The 20106-nt window shown below is 36.3% G+C and overlaps 2 protein-coding genes and 1 long non-coding RNA gene across 4 annotated transcripts in view; all 3 read left to right on the forward strand.

Moving 5' to 3' along the window:
• The window catches only part of LOC139993367 (uncharacterized), a 45352-nt gene extending 29675 nt beyond the window's left edge, over positions 1-15677 (forward strand). For both annotated transcript variants that reach the window (XM_072015030.1, XM_072015029.1), the window contains 7 exons: positions 4276-4338; positions 10215-10282; positions 10525-10639; positions 11677-11845; positions 11913-12055; positions 12147-12277; positions 12496-15677. In XM_072015030.1, the coding sequence (XP_071871131.1) occupies positions 4276-4338; positions 10215-10282; positions 10525-10639; positions 11677-11845; positions 11913-12055; positions 12147-12277; positions 12496-12838 (1032 nt within the window). In that variant the 3' untranslated portion in view covers positions 12839-15677. The remainder of the gene's footprint in view (positions 1-4275; positions 4339-10214; positions 10283-10524; positions 10640-11676; positions 11846-11912; positions 12056-12146; positions 12278-12495) is intronic.
• Positions 7994-9929, forward strand: LOC139993368 (uncharacterized). The gene is made up of 3 exons (XM_072015031.1): positions 7994-8147; positions 9043-9448; positions 9796-9929. Exons 1-3 carry the CDS (start codon positions 8100-8102, stop codon positions 9807-9809), a joined length of 468 nt encoding a protein of 155 aa, XP_071871132.1. The 5' UTR covers positions 7994-8099; the 3' UTR covers positions 9810-9929.
• A 554-nt stretch (positions 15678-16231) lies between the features above and the next one.
• LOC139993370 (uncharacterized) lies at positions 16232-19843 on the forward strand. The gene is made up of 2 exons (XR_011801370.1): positions 16232-17095; positions 17132-19843. It is a non-coding gene; the product is annotated as an uncharacterized lncRNA (long non-coding RNA).
• The last annotated feature ends 263 nt before the right edge of the window (positions 19844-20106 follow it).

Here is a 20106-nt window from a genome sequence, read left to right on the forward strand (position 1 = left end):
TACGACACAGTGGCTTGATAGCCATGATCTTGTTGTAACGTGAAATTATTTACTACAACCATCGCGATAATACGACAGCGTAACGTGCAATCGTTATTCCACGTGATAACAGCGCTCAGGCAAATTTATTAGTCGATTAGTAAGTTTTTTAGTAATAGTATGTTAGAAAGCTGGTGTATAGCATGCTCTAGTTAATGCGTTTAATTTATGGTAATGGATTCCCATTGAATCTCATGTAGCTTGTTACCTACTCTTCGAACTTTAAAGTGAAAGTACAGCAGTACATAAGTTACATGTGTTGGTGCATTAAACACTCCCCTAAATCGTTTCCCAAGAAGTTTTCTGTCCTAAACATTCTAAGTTGTTTCGAAACGTTCTAGATTGCTCAAAGTTTGATCATTCTATTTTGAAATATCTTTAATTGTTTCCCAGGAAGTTTCCTATTCTGAAGCTTCCTATCCAAAACTTTTCTCTTATTAAAAGACATTCAATTAAGGTATTAAACAGTTACAACGATATTTACGAAAGATATTATTGTATATATACATTGTCATTCATAAAAATCGGCAAAATTTAGACTACACATGACTATAAACTACCTATTAAAAAAGAGCAGTAATGCAATTTTACTGTTACTGTATACATTGCACTATTACATACATATATGTAATACATGTATGTATTAACACTGGAACTCTCTCTATCAATTTAGAAGATCCGACTTATAATTCAGAAAATAAAAAGAATCTGAAGATAAAGAGTGTGTCGAATGATAAAATTTGATAATTAGTTCTATAAGATTTGATAATTATGATACAATCCTTCAATATTGGATATTGTCTTCCAAAGATCAGTTTAATCCCGTCGGTATGCTATTGTGCAGAACTACGGCGATTATATAGAATAAAATAGTAACAGTTCCATTTTTATGCCAAATTTTATTATTAAAATACGCTTCGTCAAAAATAGGCAAATGGATAACTTTAAACATTAATATATTTCAACTAAGAAATACGGCGGATGAATAACATTTTTTAACATACAAAAGGTACCGAAATTTCCAAAGACATCGTATTCTATCCGTGCAAAGAATCATTTAGGGCCCTTTTTTTATGTGGAACGTGGCTGGCTAAGGCAATCCGCCGAAAATTTAAATGGAGGCCATTATTCGCCTCCTACGTTCCGAATACGCGCGCATTAGAAAAGTGCCTCTTTTAGAACAAAGAAGGAAAACAGATACTCTACCACTTTCAGCTGCATTCACTGCATTTCATTCGAACGAACTATAGAACTAATTAACTAATTAGAAAAGGATTCACGTAAACGATCATCGAACACTCGCGAGGATTTTAACGAACGATCATTATTTATTGATTATTACCTCTTCTGATGATGATTACACGACACAATAAAGAGGTTAGAAACAGTGGTATCATGTCGATAAAAGAAGCTTAAGACAAGAGGATCACCGAAAGAACCGGATTCCTGTCAGCGATAGCTGCAGGAGCAAAACTGACAGAAATCGAGAGTCGAGATCTATAGCAGCTCGGATGGAGGATCTCGAGCATGACGCCAGCCTCGTTATTCTTCCAATTTTAGACAATTTCTATCGTAAAATTGTTCTGGGCCATTAGTGTCCGATGAACAATTCAAAGCAATCAGATTTACGGGGATATTTGAGCCTAAAGTGTCATTGTTTACATTCCTTTGTAACCTTTTTACGAAGAAACCATAAAATTTTATAGCGTCCATTATATTATTTGCGCATATATCTGTTTGCGTTTTAGAAATATTCATTAACATTTTGAAGCAAAAATAATCAGAATTGTGTCAATTATATGTCACTTAGCATGAGTCTTGAGAATAAATATAATTATCATCGAATGTTCCTCTAATTCTAAGATTGTAATGGACGAAAATCCAACACAATAAACAAATACTACTATTATTAATAGTATAATAGTATGAACCTTGGAAAAAATAAGAGTTCCATTGGCTAACAGAATACTGACCAAACGCGTGGCTGACGCGAGCCAGAATGAAATAAAAGTGAAAATGAATATTAAAAATACAGAAAATGACACTTTTTAAAATAACATTTTAGATATTTTTTTCTATTGTGTTTTCTGTGCTAGAAAGATCGTTTTTCGATAATTTTGTTTTATCTGTTAAATAATATATCCATCGAAAATACTCGCAAAGATTGAAAATGAATAGAAAACCGATTAAAGCCTTAATTATCGTCTCGTTTACATTGAAAACTACGGTTCTGAGAAAAATACATTTAATTAAAGAAAAGTGTTTCATAATTACCACTAATCTGTTGATCTAAACTCACACAACATAAATACCTTTCTCCTGTTTGGAAAAAGTCTTACACCACTGATTTATTTTCTCCAGGAGCAGTCTGTCAACCGGAATCTACGATCATTTAGATACGAGCTTGACAAATTGACTCTTTCGTGAAGATTTCATCGGTATGAGAAAATATGTATATAGACTATTGCTCGATCGATTTGGTGTACGCGCTATAACAATTACCGAGAAAATTGGAAGCAATAAATTGCAAACTAATCGAATGCTTGATGGACTTCTTCACTCCGATGGAAACGATTGCAAATACGCTGCCGATCGGCTCTGTATCGAATAGAAATTGCACAATTTCCTCGCGGTAATTCCATTATCCTAACGATTGTAGAATTTTGAAGAGTTTAATCGACTGTGATTACACTCTACGAACTACTTTCAGAAATTGCGAAACTACCAAAAGAACAATAACCAGCAATGGGATCAAGTTTATCGCGAGTCTTCTTGTGATAATTTCCTATTTATAATACTATTATTAATACGTTATATATAATCTCCTATACAAATCATGTAAATCAATCGATATCCAAATCGATCAACTCCATTCCTCCAAAATTCCTCTATTTTAATAACAATATACATAATTGATGTTCAATTTTCCAGAAACTTATCTGTAGATTAACCGAAAACGATTAACATACAATAGCTTTATAGTTTTTGTACTCCAACTACAATGTTTTCAAATGTTAAAAATTGTCGCACGTAGTCGAACCCTATTCATGCTCACTTTGAAATTCGAAATCAAAATACCTCATAAATGCAGAAAAATAAAAAGTAATATCTAATATCCAGTAAATCAAACATCATAAAGTGGAACTTCGTATTAGGATTACGATTGGTTCGAATTCGTGGAAATACAGAACTCGATCACATCGCTAACGATAACGATAAATAAGATTGGAACTGGCTCGAAATTTTGCTGACGATAAAGCAGATATTCGAAATTGACTGGGACGAAATTTCCGATGTATCGCCACGAACATTGCCACGTACGATTCGTTGCGGCAATCCTTACAAAATGCCTGACATAAAACCTGATTGCGAATGTCGCGGAGGTTTTCATTTGATGTCGGATGATCCTGCTAGAGGACCGTCCGGTTGTTCCGCACGTACGTGTATCTGGGTCAGGGTGCTTTCTAGATATTAGGGGGATGATGCGCAAAATATCCCCACCACCGTGCAACATTGGTACAGCAACTTTTCACTGTGACGCACTAGCCGTGGACCATCTCGAATCACGGGCCGCCTAATTTTCTATTTAAACCTCGCTCAAGAACGTCCCTTTCAATCGACATGCTAACAATTTTCCGGGGGACAGTTTGATTTCTACGAAATTCTCTTTGCAGTCTCTCAGGAACTAAACTAATCAGCTTATAAACTTCGCAATTTTATTATCCGGAATTAATTTTCAATGTCTGGAAAAGATAAATGACTTTCTATTTTATTTATCACATGAAAACAGTATAAATAATTGGAGATACATAGCTAATATTTAAAAAGTAGGACTAAAGTTTTGCAAGTATCATGCAAATAAATAAAGTCAAATATTGATAAAGATTATTTTTGTCGTGAATCCTTTAATTTTATTTTAGGCGTAAATAACAAATGAAGGGAGTTGTAGTGACAAAATTTTGCAATCGTGGAATCTAATCAGGTAAAGTGGTTTGTAAAAAAAGAAAAATCCAAGGGAACTGATAAAGACATAACATATCGATCGATTCCTAGTACGCGTGGTGCAATAATAGCACCGGAAACTATTATTGAAGTACTATATCACAATTGTTCAGCCTTCTACGAAAACGCCCAGGCCTTCAACATGTTTGTTCCAGAGAAAAAAATCGATTCACGTTAGTTGTTAACCTGTCACTTTCAACGAAATCTCTGCTAACAAATATGTTTTTGTTTCAGGACAAACTATTGACGAAGCTGGAAAAGAACGAACCGGAGTTAGCGTCCTCTCAGGAAGACGAGGTGAGCATGTAAACGATTCTCTTCGATAGATCTTTATCTTATTTTTTATACTTTATACTTTTTAAAAAATGTTCCATTCCAACATTCAAATGTCTAATTTTCTTGATGTCAATAATCACTTAGACTTAAACATGTCAATCGAATGTCAATCGTCTTACCATTATAATAATTAGGCTGTGGATACTTATGCAAATTTATGGTTTTATAAATATAACTTCAAAAATGGAATCTAGATAGACATTTGTTGTATTTATTAAATATTATAAGGAGTGCTATATTTTGGATACGTTATATATTTTTGCACGTTACGTATATTCTATGCATTTTTTGCACCTTCAAATCTTCCATAGGTGCATAAAAATCCGCAGTCTAGTTATAATACAAACTACAAAATTCCACTTTTTGCGAATTATTAATCCTTGGCAAATTTCAGGAGAAAATTTCCCTTCTTTTATAAAATTTCACTTTATGCTGCAAATCTACTTTTTAAAAATCAGCAGTATAATTGTAATACAAACTACAATATTCTTTTTTTCACGAATTAGCAATTCTTGCTAAATTCTAAGAAAAAGTTTTACCTCTCTCTCTCTCTGTGAAACTTCGCTTTATCTTCACTGTAAAACTACTTAACAAAATTTTTAATTTTATCGACTATCAACCACATTACAGTAAGAAAAAAACTCGTAATGATTAGTAGTGCACGACCTTCCCCTGATCAATCAGGTTTGAAGAATTCTCGGCCCACTCGGCAGTTGGCCATAAAAATCGAATATTTCGATTCAGTGGAAAGCTGCAGAGGGAGAAATTACCACTTAATTCTGGCGTAGAATGAAAGAAATTTGCAGTGAAATGCCGAGGTAACCCTCGATTTAATTAATACCTCTGGAACACTGGGCGGGAGAGGTCCCCCCGACTGGTCCCAATGGAGATTAGGTCAGCTGCATTTTCTTACGCGTTTGCCTTCGCCTTTTTTTCTCCAAGGTTACTCGAGGTAACCTCGTTACTTTCCTCCTTATTGCCAGGGACAAGGCATAATCAAGCCTAATTCGTAATTTTGCCAGAAGGAGAGACGATGATTGGCGAGGGAATGAGATTTGCGCGGTACCTTCGCGAGGAAAGAGAGCGGAATAAAAGAAATCGTTCTCTTTTGATGTCTGGGGAAAAATTTCATTGAATCAATCACGATTGGCAATGAGATTTCGATTATTTTTACGCAGCATCCCTTTTTACGTATCATCTCTCACGGATCTGAATTAATCGAGAAGCGTTGCTGATTGAACAGTTCTGTTGTTAAATTTTGTTTTTGTATATTTGTAACTTTGTCTGGAGATTTTCGTAAATAAATGAGACAGTAATTGACTGCGATTGAAGATAGTACGCGACAATTCGTCTAGTTTTGACAAAGTGTAATTTAATTACGAAATTACAAATGGGAGGATCTTAAATGATTCTATTCTTTATTAGAGCTGTTAACATGATGCAATTTAATTTTGGAAATTAATATGCAATTGAAAGATCGGCAGCCAGAGACGTCAAACATTTTGCAACAGTTCCGTTATTTATTCTAGTTCATCAAGACCTTTAAGTTTTTGTTAATTTAATCAATTAAATGTTTTATAATAAAGTATATTATAGATGCTATATTTTTTAAGAGTTACAAATACAATTGCTGCTTTTATATCACTTCTTTGATAGATTGGTTTGTTTAAATTATCAAATTATCAAGCGAAAACTTTTTGATAGGAAAATCGTTCAGTACATTAAATTAGACTACAAAGGTACTGAAAAAGTATTTCAGCAAGAAAAATGAAAAATTCGATAGCAGTGAAACAAATGAATTCCCACGAGATAAATGAACAAAACGAATAGTATTAATATCAATGACCAATTAACAAGAATTTCAGTGAAAACAGATTTCTTTCTTTTCAAACAATAAGATCGTCAGGATCTTCCAGTCAACTTTATATCAGACTTACTTTTTGTTTGAATAAATTTTGAGGTGAACGAACGTGGAACTATTTCAGACATTAGGGAAAAAATCGTTGCGCGAGAGGAAAAGCTTAAAAACAGGCATTTCGAGACTGGCCTCGATCTTAAAAACTAAATCCGCGTTATTTTGAACTATGCAAGTTATTTTCAACGACGACAAAATCGGAGTGGAGAAAAGGAAGAGAAGCTGGCAGGTACAGTGACCCAGAAAGAAATTAATACACCAAACGAGCGACGACACAAGGGCTGCAGAGAGAATTTTCGACGGTCAAATGGACGCTGCATAGAGAGGAGAAGCCTTTCTGTTCGTTCGAAAGACAGCCGCTGGTCCAGAAAAGTTGCAATTTCCGAGCGAATAGGCCGCTCAATGGGTTGAAAAAGTCGATTAACGAAGCTGACAAAGTGGTTGCTACGACCCTGCGACTCCTGACATGTTCGTCCACCCTCGAGCAGCTATTAATATTCCAATTTAATCGACGCTTCATTTGGTTATGTCCATTACAATCCTCTAGGTCTCTGGAGATAACGCCTCAAAGAGGTAAACAGGGATATTTTATTCGTAATTATGCTTGGAGAATTTCATGTTATTATACGAAGATGAATAATTTACTAAATAAATAAATTTGTCATGTGGAAGAATTATTCTATAGATATCATCAAAGAACTGATCAACTTGATATTGTTAATCTTATTTGAAGTATTTGATGTTATTATGTGACGATCGAAAATTCGTTTTTTCGTTAAATCATCTTGTAAATTATAAATTATTAAAGAATTATCTGGACTCGATTCTACTGACCAACGAGGAAAATTTCTTGTTTAAAGAAATCATCTTGTATCAAAATGTCATCGAGCAGTTGGTTCGAGATTTAATAAAGATTTAATCCTAATGACTGAGAGGAGCGATTCGTTGATAGGAAGATTAATTACTTGAATTGTGTATAAAAAAAAAGGAGTATTTTCCATTTATTTAAATTCAAGTGGACCATGTATTCGTATAAACTTCGAGGTTTCACGGAGTGACATAGTTTGTGCTAACATTGCGAAACATATTTTGAATAATATCTATATCCCAACACCACTCTTATTATCAATAATAGCTGCCACATTAAATATGAAAAATAAGAAATAAAAGATCAAAAAATTGAAGTCTTCGAGGGACGCCAAACGATCCAAAATCATTCACGAACATTAGGAAGATAACTTTTGCAAGTTGCATCGTACGAGAGGAAATAATTGATTATTGTGTTTGTAGAAAAACAAAGCACACAAGCTTCGTTTAAGTCGGCTGGTTATATAATTTAGAGACAGTGGTTGACATTATTACCGTCAGTAAGCAAATCAGTTTCCTGAGAAGATAAGTATCGCTGTCATTAAACACGGTGCTAAATAAACGATTCGGCAAACGATAACATTCGGACGAGTTACGGTAATTATCTTCCGTGCATCTGTGTTGTAAAATAATATTTTTTCAACTAACATCACGAACGAGAGGATTCTTCCATTATCTGCGGCTATGATTGCGACAAAGAACATAAGGAAAAAAAAAAAGATAGGAATCGTAGCTTCTGTGGAAAAATAAGCGACAATGGAGGTAGCTGATAATGACACCCAACCATCATTTCCTTTTCAGCGAATCCTTTTTCTATGCACCTGTGCAATATCTGATGCATCTCATTCCATCTCCTCTTTTCATGTAATCACGTCGTGACTATTTATTCGACGGGCCAAAAGCAAGAGAAACAGTGTCGAGTGTCGAGATATCAGTGAATATGAAGTATCTCCTCGTTTGCAGCGTGGTCGCTTTGCTGGGACTCTCTGTAAGCAAACTTTTCCCTTTATTTATCAAGCTTCGAGTACAGAAGATATTATTTTAATTATTTCTTCAATTCTACTAACCTTTTACATCCATTTTTTATACATGTAATTTGGGTCATGTATATATCGAGGTTGCACGAATTAAATTAAATTGATACATTGAATTGACGAATTGATAGTAATATGAATAGACCTAAAACCTACATTAGGGTCGTATAAGGAAATCTTTTATACAGAATCAATGTACTCTTTGTAGCATGTTGACATAAAAATTAAGAGAGGATAATTTAAAAAGGTAGTAATAAACATTCCCTGCTTTTCTACTTGCAACTGAAGTACTTAGTTAATAAGTAGACTGCGATATTTATACGTTTATAAGATATTTAAAAGTTTCAAATTGTATAGAATACACAGAATATACTGAAATGCATAAAGTGAAGTAAATTACTCGTTGTAGTATTCAATGGATAAAAACGAACCTTTATTGATTCTATTTTTTTGTTAGTTATACTTCATAAAAGTATGAATTTACATAAACATCCACAATATATGGATTTCTATATAAATTTTCATTTTTATGGACATAACTAAAAAGATAAGAGATTCGCTTGAATCTTTAAATATCATAAACCAATACATATCTCGTTTTGAATGTTTTATATTATATCTACATTCTAGTCATCTTTTTTATTTGTATTTCCAAATGTATTCCCAATGTATTTCCAATATATTTTCAAACTTAAGTAAGCCTAGAACTCGAGATGCGAAATCAATTTATTTTTGTCAAATCAAGAATCAATTTATTTTACCTACTCTAATGCCTCGCTATATCATGGCCCAAATAATAGCTGAAAATCCAAACTACCTAAACTAAACTATCTCCAAAAATAATTCGAGGTTCTTGGAGCTCCCTCGGAGTCTAGTTCCTCCAGTTCCTCCAGTTCTGCCAGCCTTTACAGTGATCGAGAGAAACGCAGCCCCCAAGATAGCTCTCAAAATTGTGGCCCACCACCGAATGGATCACCATGCGGACCACCTCCAGGATCACCTCCAGGACCACCTCCAGGACCACCTCCAGGTATGTCTCATGACGATATGGCCCAATCGGGGCGCACAATGATGTCTCAGTCTGGATCCTCTGGATTCGTGAATGGAGATATGAAGAGAAGCAGAAGGGCTACTCAAGTAGGTAGAGACGGTGGTGGAGGAAGAGGGCGAGGAGGTGGTGATATGGGAGGTGGTATGGGTGGTGGATTTGAAGTTCGCATGGGTGCTAACGTTGGTGCTGGAGGTCAACATGGAGGTGGGTTAAGAAGCGCGAATAAAATAGAAATTGACACTAGAACTACACCGAGTCGAGAAATTATATTTGAACAACACTTGCCATAGAAAAGTTTTATTTCCCTTTCTGCACATGACGCTTTTATAATAAAGTTAATTAAATTGTTGAACAAAACGATATATAAACATGAAAAAGTATATGATAATTATGTTTCTGTGTTGATAAAAGTGAACATTCATTTTGTCAAAAGCACTTGTGCATTTTTTATTAATTACAAAGCAGCTAATTTCGTTGAGCTTGGTAATTCTAGTGATAATAATGAGGATCATAATGAGATTGAATGTTTTTAGAGCACTATTATGTTACAGGTGGTATGGAATAAATAAATTCACGAACGTCGTAGCTTTAAGGTGATAGATACATGGAATTCTAGAAATGGTTATGAAACTGCTGATGTAGTGTAGATTAGCACTTTGAAATAAATCAATTGATAAAAAAACAACTTGTCTTTGAAATATCATCAACCAAATTTTTCCCTTAGATCCTGTTCCTTATGTAAACTGTCTTCTTTGAGTAAATTTGTAATCCATTGCTGGGTCAAATGTTACTTGTTTAGCCACTGAAAGCCTCTGCTGACCAACCAGAAACTCCCAGTGGGAGTTCATTGGATTTATCTTTCGTTTCCTCGTGCGAATCGTTCGATGAATCTCGAATGGGGTGAAGAATGATCAGGCTAATGCGCTTTGTCGGGATTAAATTTTAATTACTCTTCTTTCCCTTCTCGTAGTGCGTGATCTGTGTGAATGCCAGGGCCACGATGCAAACTGCTCCCTGTGGCCATCGGGTTGTTTGCAGGTAAAATGATTTTTTCTCTGCATCCTTTTGTGTGTACTATATCTTGCATACTATACTACAATATTCTCGCATTCATATATATATATATATCTTCTCCGTCAATGTAATCATTTATTCTAGATGTCACTGATTGAGTATTTAGTAGTTTTTGTGTCAATTTAGAAGAATCTTCATTATCTCGACATTATCTCGTTATCAATAAGACAAATACATAAATACATTTTTTTTTAATCATTTTACAGACGTTGCTTCGTCAAAACGATACAAATGGCAGTGTCACAGAGACTTTTACCACTGAGATGCGTCATATGCAGAGCAAAGATACTACGCCTGAAACAAACTCTCATCCCTCGGGACGTAAGTAGTACAAATAATGAACATTGTTTTCTTCCAGTTCTCACACTCTCTCCCTCTATGCACCTACTATACCTACTTATCTACTACCTACTACCTACTTATCTACTACCTACTTACCTACCACCTACCTACGTGCTTCTCACCCTCGTCGAAGAATACCCTACGACATGTTGTGTTTTACGATTATTTCGTGATGCAATGTTTTCACTCGGAGTTTCATAAAAACGTATGCAACTAGAATAAAATGGTCTTCGTGCTCGCCGATGTGATTGCAGGGGTGTAAAATTGTCGTTAATTGGAGCGAACTGGGAAAGCACTCGTTGCCTTGCTAGCGAGGCCAAATGGGCTCGTAAGGCATGACGTATGACTATTCCTTTTTGGAACAGTTTTAATAAATATCATTCCGACTCTCTTTTCACACCAGCGGCTCTGCAATTAATTTCGTGAAATATTAAACACGAACATGGGATACCATCCGTAAATTATTGGTTTTGTTCGTACAACCTTGCTAAAACCGATATTTCGTTTCTATAATATAACTTCAAAGCGATTGCTCGTTGGCCGTATTCGATAAAAATGAATTGATGAAACTTTACTGAGCTAGTATGATAGTTTCATATGAATGAAAATTTTAGACGATGTGAATTGGATATTTTATTAATTTCTGAATATTTTGACAAACATTTGACTTTCAAGAGCTAGATATTGTATGTGGATGGACCAAGTGCTTGAGATTAGGGTGTAATTAATTAATTTACTTCAAATTGAGGTTTGTATTAAAGATTAAGCGAACGACTCATACTACCTAGTTTGTGTTTGAGGGGCCCTTTTTGCGTTACATTCTACTTTCGTAGTTTTAATATATCTATATAATCCTGATTTTATTTTAGCATCAAAACTTTATTTCGCTTAAAACATTTACACCTTCTCATCCTTCCTGACATACTATCTACATTTTATAATACCTTTTATAACACTTTTACAAACTTTAATACATTTTTATAACATCTTATGATAAATTTTGCAATATTTTATAGTACTCGATGTCTGGAAAGTCTTGGGTTCTGCCACAAAGCGCGTCAGAGTATAACATGGGGACAGGAGTGCCAGTGGGAGTGACTGGACCTGGCGGTAGATGGGTCGCCGGAAATGTGCCAGCCTCCGCCTCTTTGTACTCTATGGCCAGTGGTTCATCCTCTATTTCCGGTTCGCTACGTTCCTAACAAATCACAAAATGAATTACCTCTTCTATAACATTATCTCAATGTTTTAGGAGTGTCTTCCGTATCTTCTTCGAGTTCGTCTTCTGCAAGTAGCACTGGAAGCTCTAACCTTGGGAAACCTACGAGGGTGAGGCAACCTTCTGGCGCGACTCTGAGACGCTCGCAGACGCAATCCATGAAAATGAGAATTCAGGTTGTTTAAAATTGTTTGGAAATTCTAATAATCGAATTTGTATATATATATTAAAAAATAGAATAACATGAAATAAATATCTTGTTATTAGGAGTATCAAGATCCGATTCAGCAGGTCGTGGAAGAGGAAGAAGTGATGAGGGAAAATCGGGATCGCAGGTTGCCGCCGATCAAGGAATTCCAGAGGGATTATCGTGCAGGAAAAGCATCCACTAGGATAAGGTAATAAATTATTGGATCTTTTATACAGATTTTCGATCTTTTCTTCATGAGCATCAAGGTTCTTCGTTTCGTACGCATCAATTGGGATTTCAAATGAAATAATGATCCATACAGTTCTTCAAATAGCAATTCTTTGACTTCTAATTTCCCAATAAATATTCACGTTTATCGAAATTTTCGCAAGTGTCTAATACTTATGCACAAGTTCTATTCGCCAGATGTGCTCAAAAAATCGTGACTCAATTGGAAACGTCGCCGAGCCCGAGAGATTCGACCAACGTGAACAGCTCGACGTCCTCATCATCGACGAAGTCCACGTCGAAGAGGCCTCAGTCAGCTCCGAAGCTGTCGGTGGTTCAGGAGATTCAGAAGTCGAAGAAGGAGAAGGAGAGGGAGAAGGAGCGGGAGAAAGCGGAGAAGGCTCGTCAGAAAGAGGAAGAAAAGGCGGAGAAGACTAGACAGAAGGAGGCCAAGAAATTGGCCAAGGAGGAGAAGAAAAGAGCGAAGAAGGAGGCGAAAGCAAGGCGAAAGGAGGCCGAGGAAGCTCTCCTTAGAGAGTAAAAGTAGTCTTCGAGTCGAATAGGAACGACAAGTAGAAGTTCACAACGATCAATAGAGTATTCGAAAATCCTCAACATAGGATTTTCAATGCAATTGATCTTGATCGCGCTCGGGGCCCGTTCAAGCTGTATCGCGAACGCGATAGTTATTAAAACAGAAAAAATGAAATCAAAGGATTCACGAGCATTTTGTAATTCTTAGAGTCTAGTTAGTGTTCTTCTCGAGGCACGAGTGCGATCTCTTTCGATTCTTTGAGATCGAAGAGTGCTCGGTGTCGCCAACGATAGCGTTTCATTCCGGGGAGGAAGGGTCTATTTATCGACTATATTAATCGCTTTATTTGACAAACAATTAGGATAAGGCGTTTTAACATTTTATAAAAAGACGCGAGACGTAGGTGTGGCTTACGCGAGGCAGCTTGAACCAAAGGCAATCCCGAGGGACGCGAGGAACGTATAGCGGCGATATAGAGACGTATATCTAAGATAACCTAGAAGCGGCCAAACTTAGTAACCTGTCATATCGAGTTATCGCGGACTAATAATACTAATCGATAGGAAGACTCGAGAAAAGCGTAGCGCTACGTTGCTGTTATTTGATTATCGCGTAATCTTTACCCTTTATCCTGGGCGTTTCCTTTTTGTAGGAACAGTAACCTCGTGACGTTTTGTCGTTACTTTTTTTATAGGATCATCCATCGAATCATTCTCATCGATCTGACTAAACGTAACTTGAATCGTCGGTCGTTTTAGCGGTTAACGAACACACCGATCCGAGACCTATTTTTCGACTCCGCTTCACGGACAATACTTTGAGAAAACGTAGTTTAATTCGCAGTTAAATCTCCCCTTTGTCACATTCTAAGAAAAAAAAAGGAAAAAAAAGAAAAAAAGAGACACGTAAAACAATTCTTCATCAGTAGACTACGGATGTTTATGAATTTATGAAAAATTGCAAAGTGCAAGAATGTACAGAGTACACTTTATATGCAGAAATATATAAAGTATAACATAAAACAAAAAAGTACTCTTTGTAATATTCCGTAGGTTTAGAAAGACCAGTTTTTTAATTATGTTTGTAAAAATACGAAATAAACATCCGCAGTTTGCTCATTAGCAATCTCCGATCATTCGATCATGAAATTGATAATCCTGTTCCTCCAGTCGATTTGCAGTAATCATCGTTAGTTCGTTAGAAACTCTAACATTTCCTGTTTCCGTTCTTCATCCCTAAAACTACCCTAAAAGAAAGAACAAAAACACGAAAACATGCTAAAATTTGGGATAATTGAACGCGAAAAAATTCCCGCGGTACTTCATCTAGTACTGATTAAAAGTACTAATTTCGACAGCTAAAGAGATACATATGTACGTTCTTTTTCACTTTCATCCCTGCCGATTGAATTATTTCACCCTTTTCTTCGCGCACATGTGCGTGCGTGTATGTATATGTGTGTGTGCGCGCGTGTGCGTGTATGTGTACATATTCGCGAGACGAGTACTCGTTTCACTTCGGGGGAGACGAACAATTCGCGTAAATACACTACGATAAGCCTAAGCGAGGGTTCGACTAATCGAAGAACACGCGAAAGTGTGTCTACGACGGGATAGTAAAAAGAAAAAAATAAAGAAAATGAAAAAAATAATGATAGTACAATACCGATAGATAGAAATGACGAAAGCAGAGTTTCGAGTGCAGTGCGTGCCTCGTTTATCAACTTTTCGTGATTACCGTAGATGCGTAGCGTTTTATCGATTCATTTAATCCTCTTCTCTCTCTCGAGATGCGGCTCGAGAAGCTTAATTAATCGATGAACTATAACTTACAAAACTATTACCCTTCGTCACGTTACACTAGACGCTATTTCCCTTTTACCCCTTTTACCCTTGTAACCCTTTCACTGGGCGGAGGCAAGGTAATTACTCGTTTCACAGTAACCAGTCGTGTGTGATCATCTTTGTCCATGTAAATTCGAGAACTCGTTGGATATTATTCTCTAACTTGTATTAAAAACAGCTTTGATTAAATTCAAATAAGAAGCTAAGAATTTGTGATTTTATCCGAAGGTTAGAGCTTCAGTCAAAGGGTTACGACAGACATACAGAAAGACATACAACAAAGAGAGAGAGAGAGAAAGAGAGAGAGAAAAAGAGTAACTGTATACATATTAAATATTATACGTAATGTCCTACTATTCCCAGATAAGAAGAACGAAAGAAGGAGAGAAAGTAGGTTGAATATCACGAGTATACGATTCACGGTTACGAGACTAATCCGCGATTAAACCTCTTTGAAACTGTTCTCGCCCTCTGCCCCTTGCCCCCATACTTTTTCAACCCCTCGGTTCGATGAGCGATACTGGATAAAATGATGCTCGGGGTAGAATTAATAATATTTGAATCGATATTCTATATTATTATTAGACAAGATGGCACTTCGTCCTTGCTACGAGATCGGTTACTTGGAATTTCGAGTTTTCGTTTTAGTCTCACGATGATTGGAAAACAAGCCAGCATCGCTCTGGAGCCAGCTCAAGCAGCCAAAAATCAAAAGCAATTTTTTACAGCGCGCGACAATGATTTACAAAAAAAAAAAAAGAAAAACAACGCGATATCAAAAATATACGAAAATGAAGAAGCGAAGCGTGCAGATGTGAGAATCTTAAAGAACAAAGAGAACAAGGGTTGCAGACATTTATTATTGGTAGATGATAATCTCTGGAAAAGAAAAGATTTGTCGATTCATTTTTCCGATACGAATTCGTTTATAAATTACACCCTACTTCGTTCTTCTTGTGTGATTTTGTTACGCATGAAACGTGCGTTGAAATGTTGTTCGTCCTCCTCCAACTTGACCTAATTTATGCACTGCCGGTAATTTTTATTTCTTAACGATCGAACTTGCGAGGGAAAAGTGACTGTTATCAAAGGGCGTGTTCCCAGGAGCGATCATTCGTGGAATTCGAACCAGTTTAGTCGACCGTTATCTTTTCTATAAAAAAAATCGATCACGTTCGACGAGGAGAGGGAATCGCCTCGTTCCGATCAGATCATTTTTATTCCCTTTCTTTTCCTTTATCTTTCTTTCGTCTTGCGTAGGTAAGGTTTTTCTCACAGAGCAAACAAACGGTCTCTCGAGAAAGTCTCCAGTTTTCCTCTATTCGAACGAGCTCGTGCAAGACTCGCGTACAGACGAATCTCGACGAGAATCAAACTGCGTCCTCTCTGTAGCGATAACGAGGAGGAATCTTTTGTTGCCTGTTGTTGGTGAACTTTTAAACGGTAAACCTATTCTATGAATATCAATAGCAACATTTTATCCACGCCGAAGCACGGGAATATTTTAGCTTCATTTCAATTTCAATACATCGTGAAGCAAACCACAAATTGTTACCGGCAACAGAAGCGATGGAACGTATAAAGCATCTCGAGAAACATTGAACGTTAAATATAGAATTGTTTTTCGCTGTTGCTTCAGCGAAGATGCAGAGACTCTCCTTTGATTTAATCGCGACGCATTCGATGGAATGCGATGAAGAAACTCGACAGACGATCTTTATTGTATCCGAGAAAAACATCGCGCACATATCAGTAGTGATTAATGCAATTTTACTTGGCGTCTTTGCTCCAACTTCAAATGTCGAATCGTCTGTGGTTAACATGTTGACTGCTGATGATGCCACGTTGGCGTCACGCGCAAATTATTTTCAATTGGCGTCGGAAAGCGGTCGATGAGTTTCAAGAAAAAGATTTCAGTCGCTATAAAGGGCAGTTAATGTGTTAAAAACCCAGCGAAACGTCGGATCTTCATCGTCAGGCTGCGAACAGTGGAGTTTAACAACGTCGAAGACGCTGCCAATTAGCGTGTAACGTAGACTGTCAATTATTACCTGTTACATCGGTTTCATCCGTAAACGAGTCTCGAGCATTTTGGAGAACAAGCACATCGTGTGGTCGACGAATTCTCTGAGTAACCACTCGAGCGCCACTCGAACTCTGTTAAGCAGAAGCACGCTTCTTTAGGGTTCAATGGAGGAGTGTCAAGACTACACTGCGGATTTTTATGTGTCTATGCGAAATTTAAACGTGCAAAAATACATAGAATAAATATTTTAATTTATTATAAATATTTCAACCACTTAACGCACATGACATATGAGAACATGGATTCAAAAGCTACGATTATCTTATATGCGCATTAAAAAATTGAAGAAAAATACATATATATCTCATAAAATATATAATATACATTTGCAATGTAAGAAATTGAATGATTCGCATTAGTAAGCCCGAGGAAAAATTGTGCGTTAAGGAATCAAGTATTTTAAATTCTTATAAAAGTCATCCAAAAGTGACATCGATCAGTCCCATAAACTGAAAAGTATTGGAAAATGATGATATTATAAATATTGTTTTTTTTTTTAATTTACTTTAGAATTTAGCGTGGTTTGTATTATTTTCTTGCCATAGATGAATTATAGAAGTAACTCATTCGAATTTGGAGAGTAACTCATTTCTCGAGAATTCAATGTTAATCGTCTACGTATGCGTCGAAAGAAACTAACGAGAAGCGAAGTTGATCACTTTGGCATTCCTGCTCAATTCTCATCTCTAATTAAGTTCATAAAACATATAAATTGACATAAAAATCCGCGGTCTAACCGAGAGAATCTTCACGCGTTCACACCACGGATCGTTTCATTGCGTTCGCGAGACTTTCTCGAATCGAATAACGAAAAGAAGTGATGGACAAGCAACAGAAAGAAGACGAGGAAAATGAAAGTGTCGAGGAAGAGTGATTGAGTAGAAGAGATCGCAGAAACAGAGAGAAGGAAAGGAAGAGAGTGTGTGCGTGAGAGAGTGTGTGTGTTTTCTGCCATCGTAAAGTCAATTTTATCGTGTACGTATGTATATGTATCGTCTGAAATGCGCGCGCGCGCGCATCCAATAAAGCGGACGCTGCAGGTAGGATATTTTTGCTGAGATTCAGCGGGCGATTCTCCGGTATACGTGGCCTGAAACTCGAAACAGACAAGAAACGAGGAAAGAATAGACTAGACGTTAATACTGATCGCCGAAGTTCAGCGATTTTATTATTGCCATAGTCTGATCGTAGAAGATTAAGCGTCTTACGATCTGACTATAATTTGGACTTCTAGCGTCTGATGTGTTTGTATAAGATTTTGGTCCTTAATTTTGTGATCACGAATTCTACGTCTTACTCGATCCACTGATCTGAAAGCAAAACAACCGGAAAATAATCGAAACGATCGATGCTGTATAAGGAATGGAGAAACAAACTAGACGAGTTTAACATCCTTTGGCAGTGTGATGAAATGACGAGAAATTGATAATGAACGATTATAATAAGCAATTATTTCTTTATCGTCAAGATCTTTTGGAATTCATTACTTTGGGTGAATTGAACATTTTAATAACACGATAGTTTAACGAAACATTCAGAACAAGCGATTTAAGAAATAATTACACATTTGTTTATCGTCAAGATTCCTTGCATTTATAGAGCCAGATACAAACACTTCTTACGAAAAACAAATATTAACAATTGCATTAATAAGTATATTTAACGTGTAAAATTTGCAGTACCATATTTCATAGTATTTAATGGCCTCTCTTATGTTACATTGTGAAAGGCTTCAGCTACAAGAGTTCATCACGCATGAATGAACGAAAGAATCATCTGAAAGAAAAAGGAGAGCAAACTAAAATACCTAGAAACACGAAAATTGTTGGCAATAATATTCAACTTAAAAAACTTAAAATAAGGAAGCATGGAAAGGGAAAGTGAGACGAGAGAGACGAATCGTGCGGCGTCTGTAGTCGATATAGCGCGACGTGCATGTATCGCGTTCAATGCGTACAGAGGACAACTTTATTGTACTTTATCGTGTAAGAGAGATTTGTAGAGAGTTTATATTAGGCCAATTGTCACAGCGAGAGTTCTACGATAGCGATGTTCTTTCTTCAACAGTCGTGGCCAACTATTCAAAATCGTTCCCAATCGAAATGAAATGCCGTTTTGCTTCGCGTCTGATCTACCGTTTTAATTAGCTCATATTATTCTATTTCTCCCCCTACCCTCCCCCTAGTTTTATCCACGAAGCTTGCGATCGATCGACGCTCAATAATCGACGAGAAAAATTGGAGAAATAGCATCACGTGGATGAAGCAAAGTGCTAAAAGTGACGCAGCGACCTCGAGCAGCCCAAATAGTTGGCCACACCTACAGCCACAAGAGATCATGTCGCGTTGCAGCGTAATACTCGCGTAACAATTGCCTCGACGAGATGAATTCGTATTCGTATGGTCATTAAGACCATCAAAGGATACCTCAAATGTCAGTTAAGAACGTATACACGTAGTAATAATTTTCGTTCGTTTTCAAGATACCTGTTCTTGGCCAAAGATAGATTAATAGAACTGTGTTTAGTATCAATTTAGAGTAAACGTGATTCGTTTATCTAATAGGTGATTTTCTATTATTTTATTTATTTTATTTGGAAGGATTCATCACAACAAGAAGCTGGTTCCGTGTGTTGAAAAATCAAAATTTACAGACTTATATAACTGATTATAATAAGAGGTTGATTAGAATAATAATATTAGAATAATAATAAATCAAACGCAATGGAACTTTGCTTCTTGGTGAATCATTTAATGGATATCGTTTTGAACGCGTGAAGACTTGGATAGAGCGAGGTTCGATAATTAGATTCGTAGATTGTCTGGTTTCTTTTTTACTGTGCGTTTTTTAATTAGAATCAGACGTCGAGCTAAGAGGGACGAAAAGAGCGTGGACAGACATTTTGGAATGGTAGATTTTATCGATTCTATTTTTCCTAGTTTCGTTGAGAATGTAAGACACGCGAGAAGAGGTGGAAGATAGTTCTACAAGGATTGTATTACGCGACGTGTTACGATCTGTACGAATAGACGACGAATATGAACAAAAATCAAATAAAACGTTACAGTGAATGTTAGCTAATCCCTTCCTATTTTTTCGTTACACTAATCTAAGAAGTTTCCAACTTTCCCAGCCAACCCCAGGGAAATAATTTTCACTTAAAGATATGAAGTTTTGTTTGCAAATATTATATTGCAAAATTGTAATTGTAAGATCGTCAAGTTTAATCTGAAATATGTAAAAGTATTTCTATTTAGATTTCATCTTTCTCACCAAGCATATATTTTACGCTGCATTCAATATTTGCTTGTAACTTTCTAAGAAAATACTCACTTTTTTCTCTT

Source organism: Bombus fervidus, chromosome 12, assembly GCF_041682495.2.
Source record: "Bombus fervidus isolate BK054 chromosome 12, iyBomFerv1, whole genome shotgun sequence".
Lineage (NCBI taxonomy): Eukaryota > Metazoa > Arthropoda > Insecta > Hymenoptera > Apidae > Bombus > Bombus fervidus.

Bases quoted from the DNA above. Each gene is read 5' to 3' on its own strand.
- LOC139993368 (XM_072015031.1), top strand. From the start codon at position 8,100: ATGAAGTATCTCCTCGTTTGCAGCGTGGTCGCTTTGCTGGGACTCTCT. The intron at 8,148-9,042 runs GTAAGCAAACTT...AAATAATTCGAG, and splicing joins TCGCTTTGCTGGGACTCTCT to GTTCTTGGAGCTCCCTCGGA.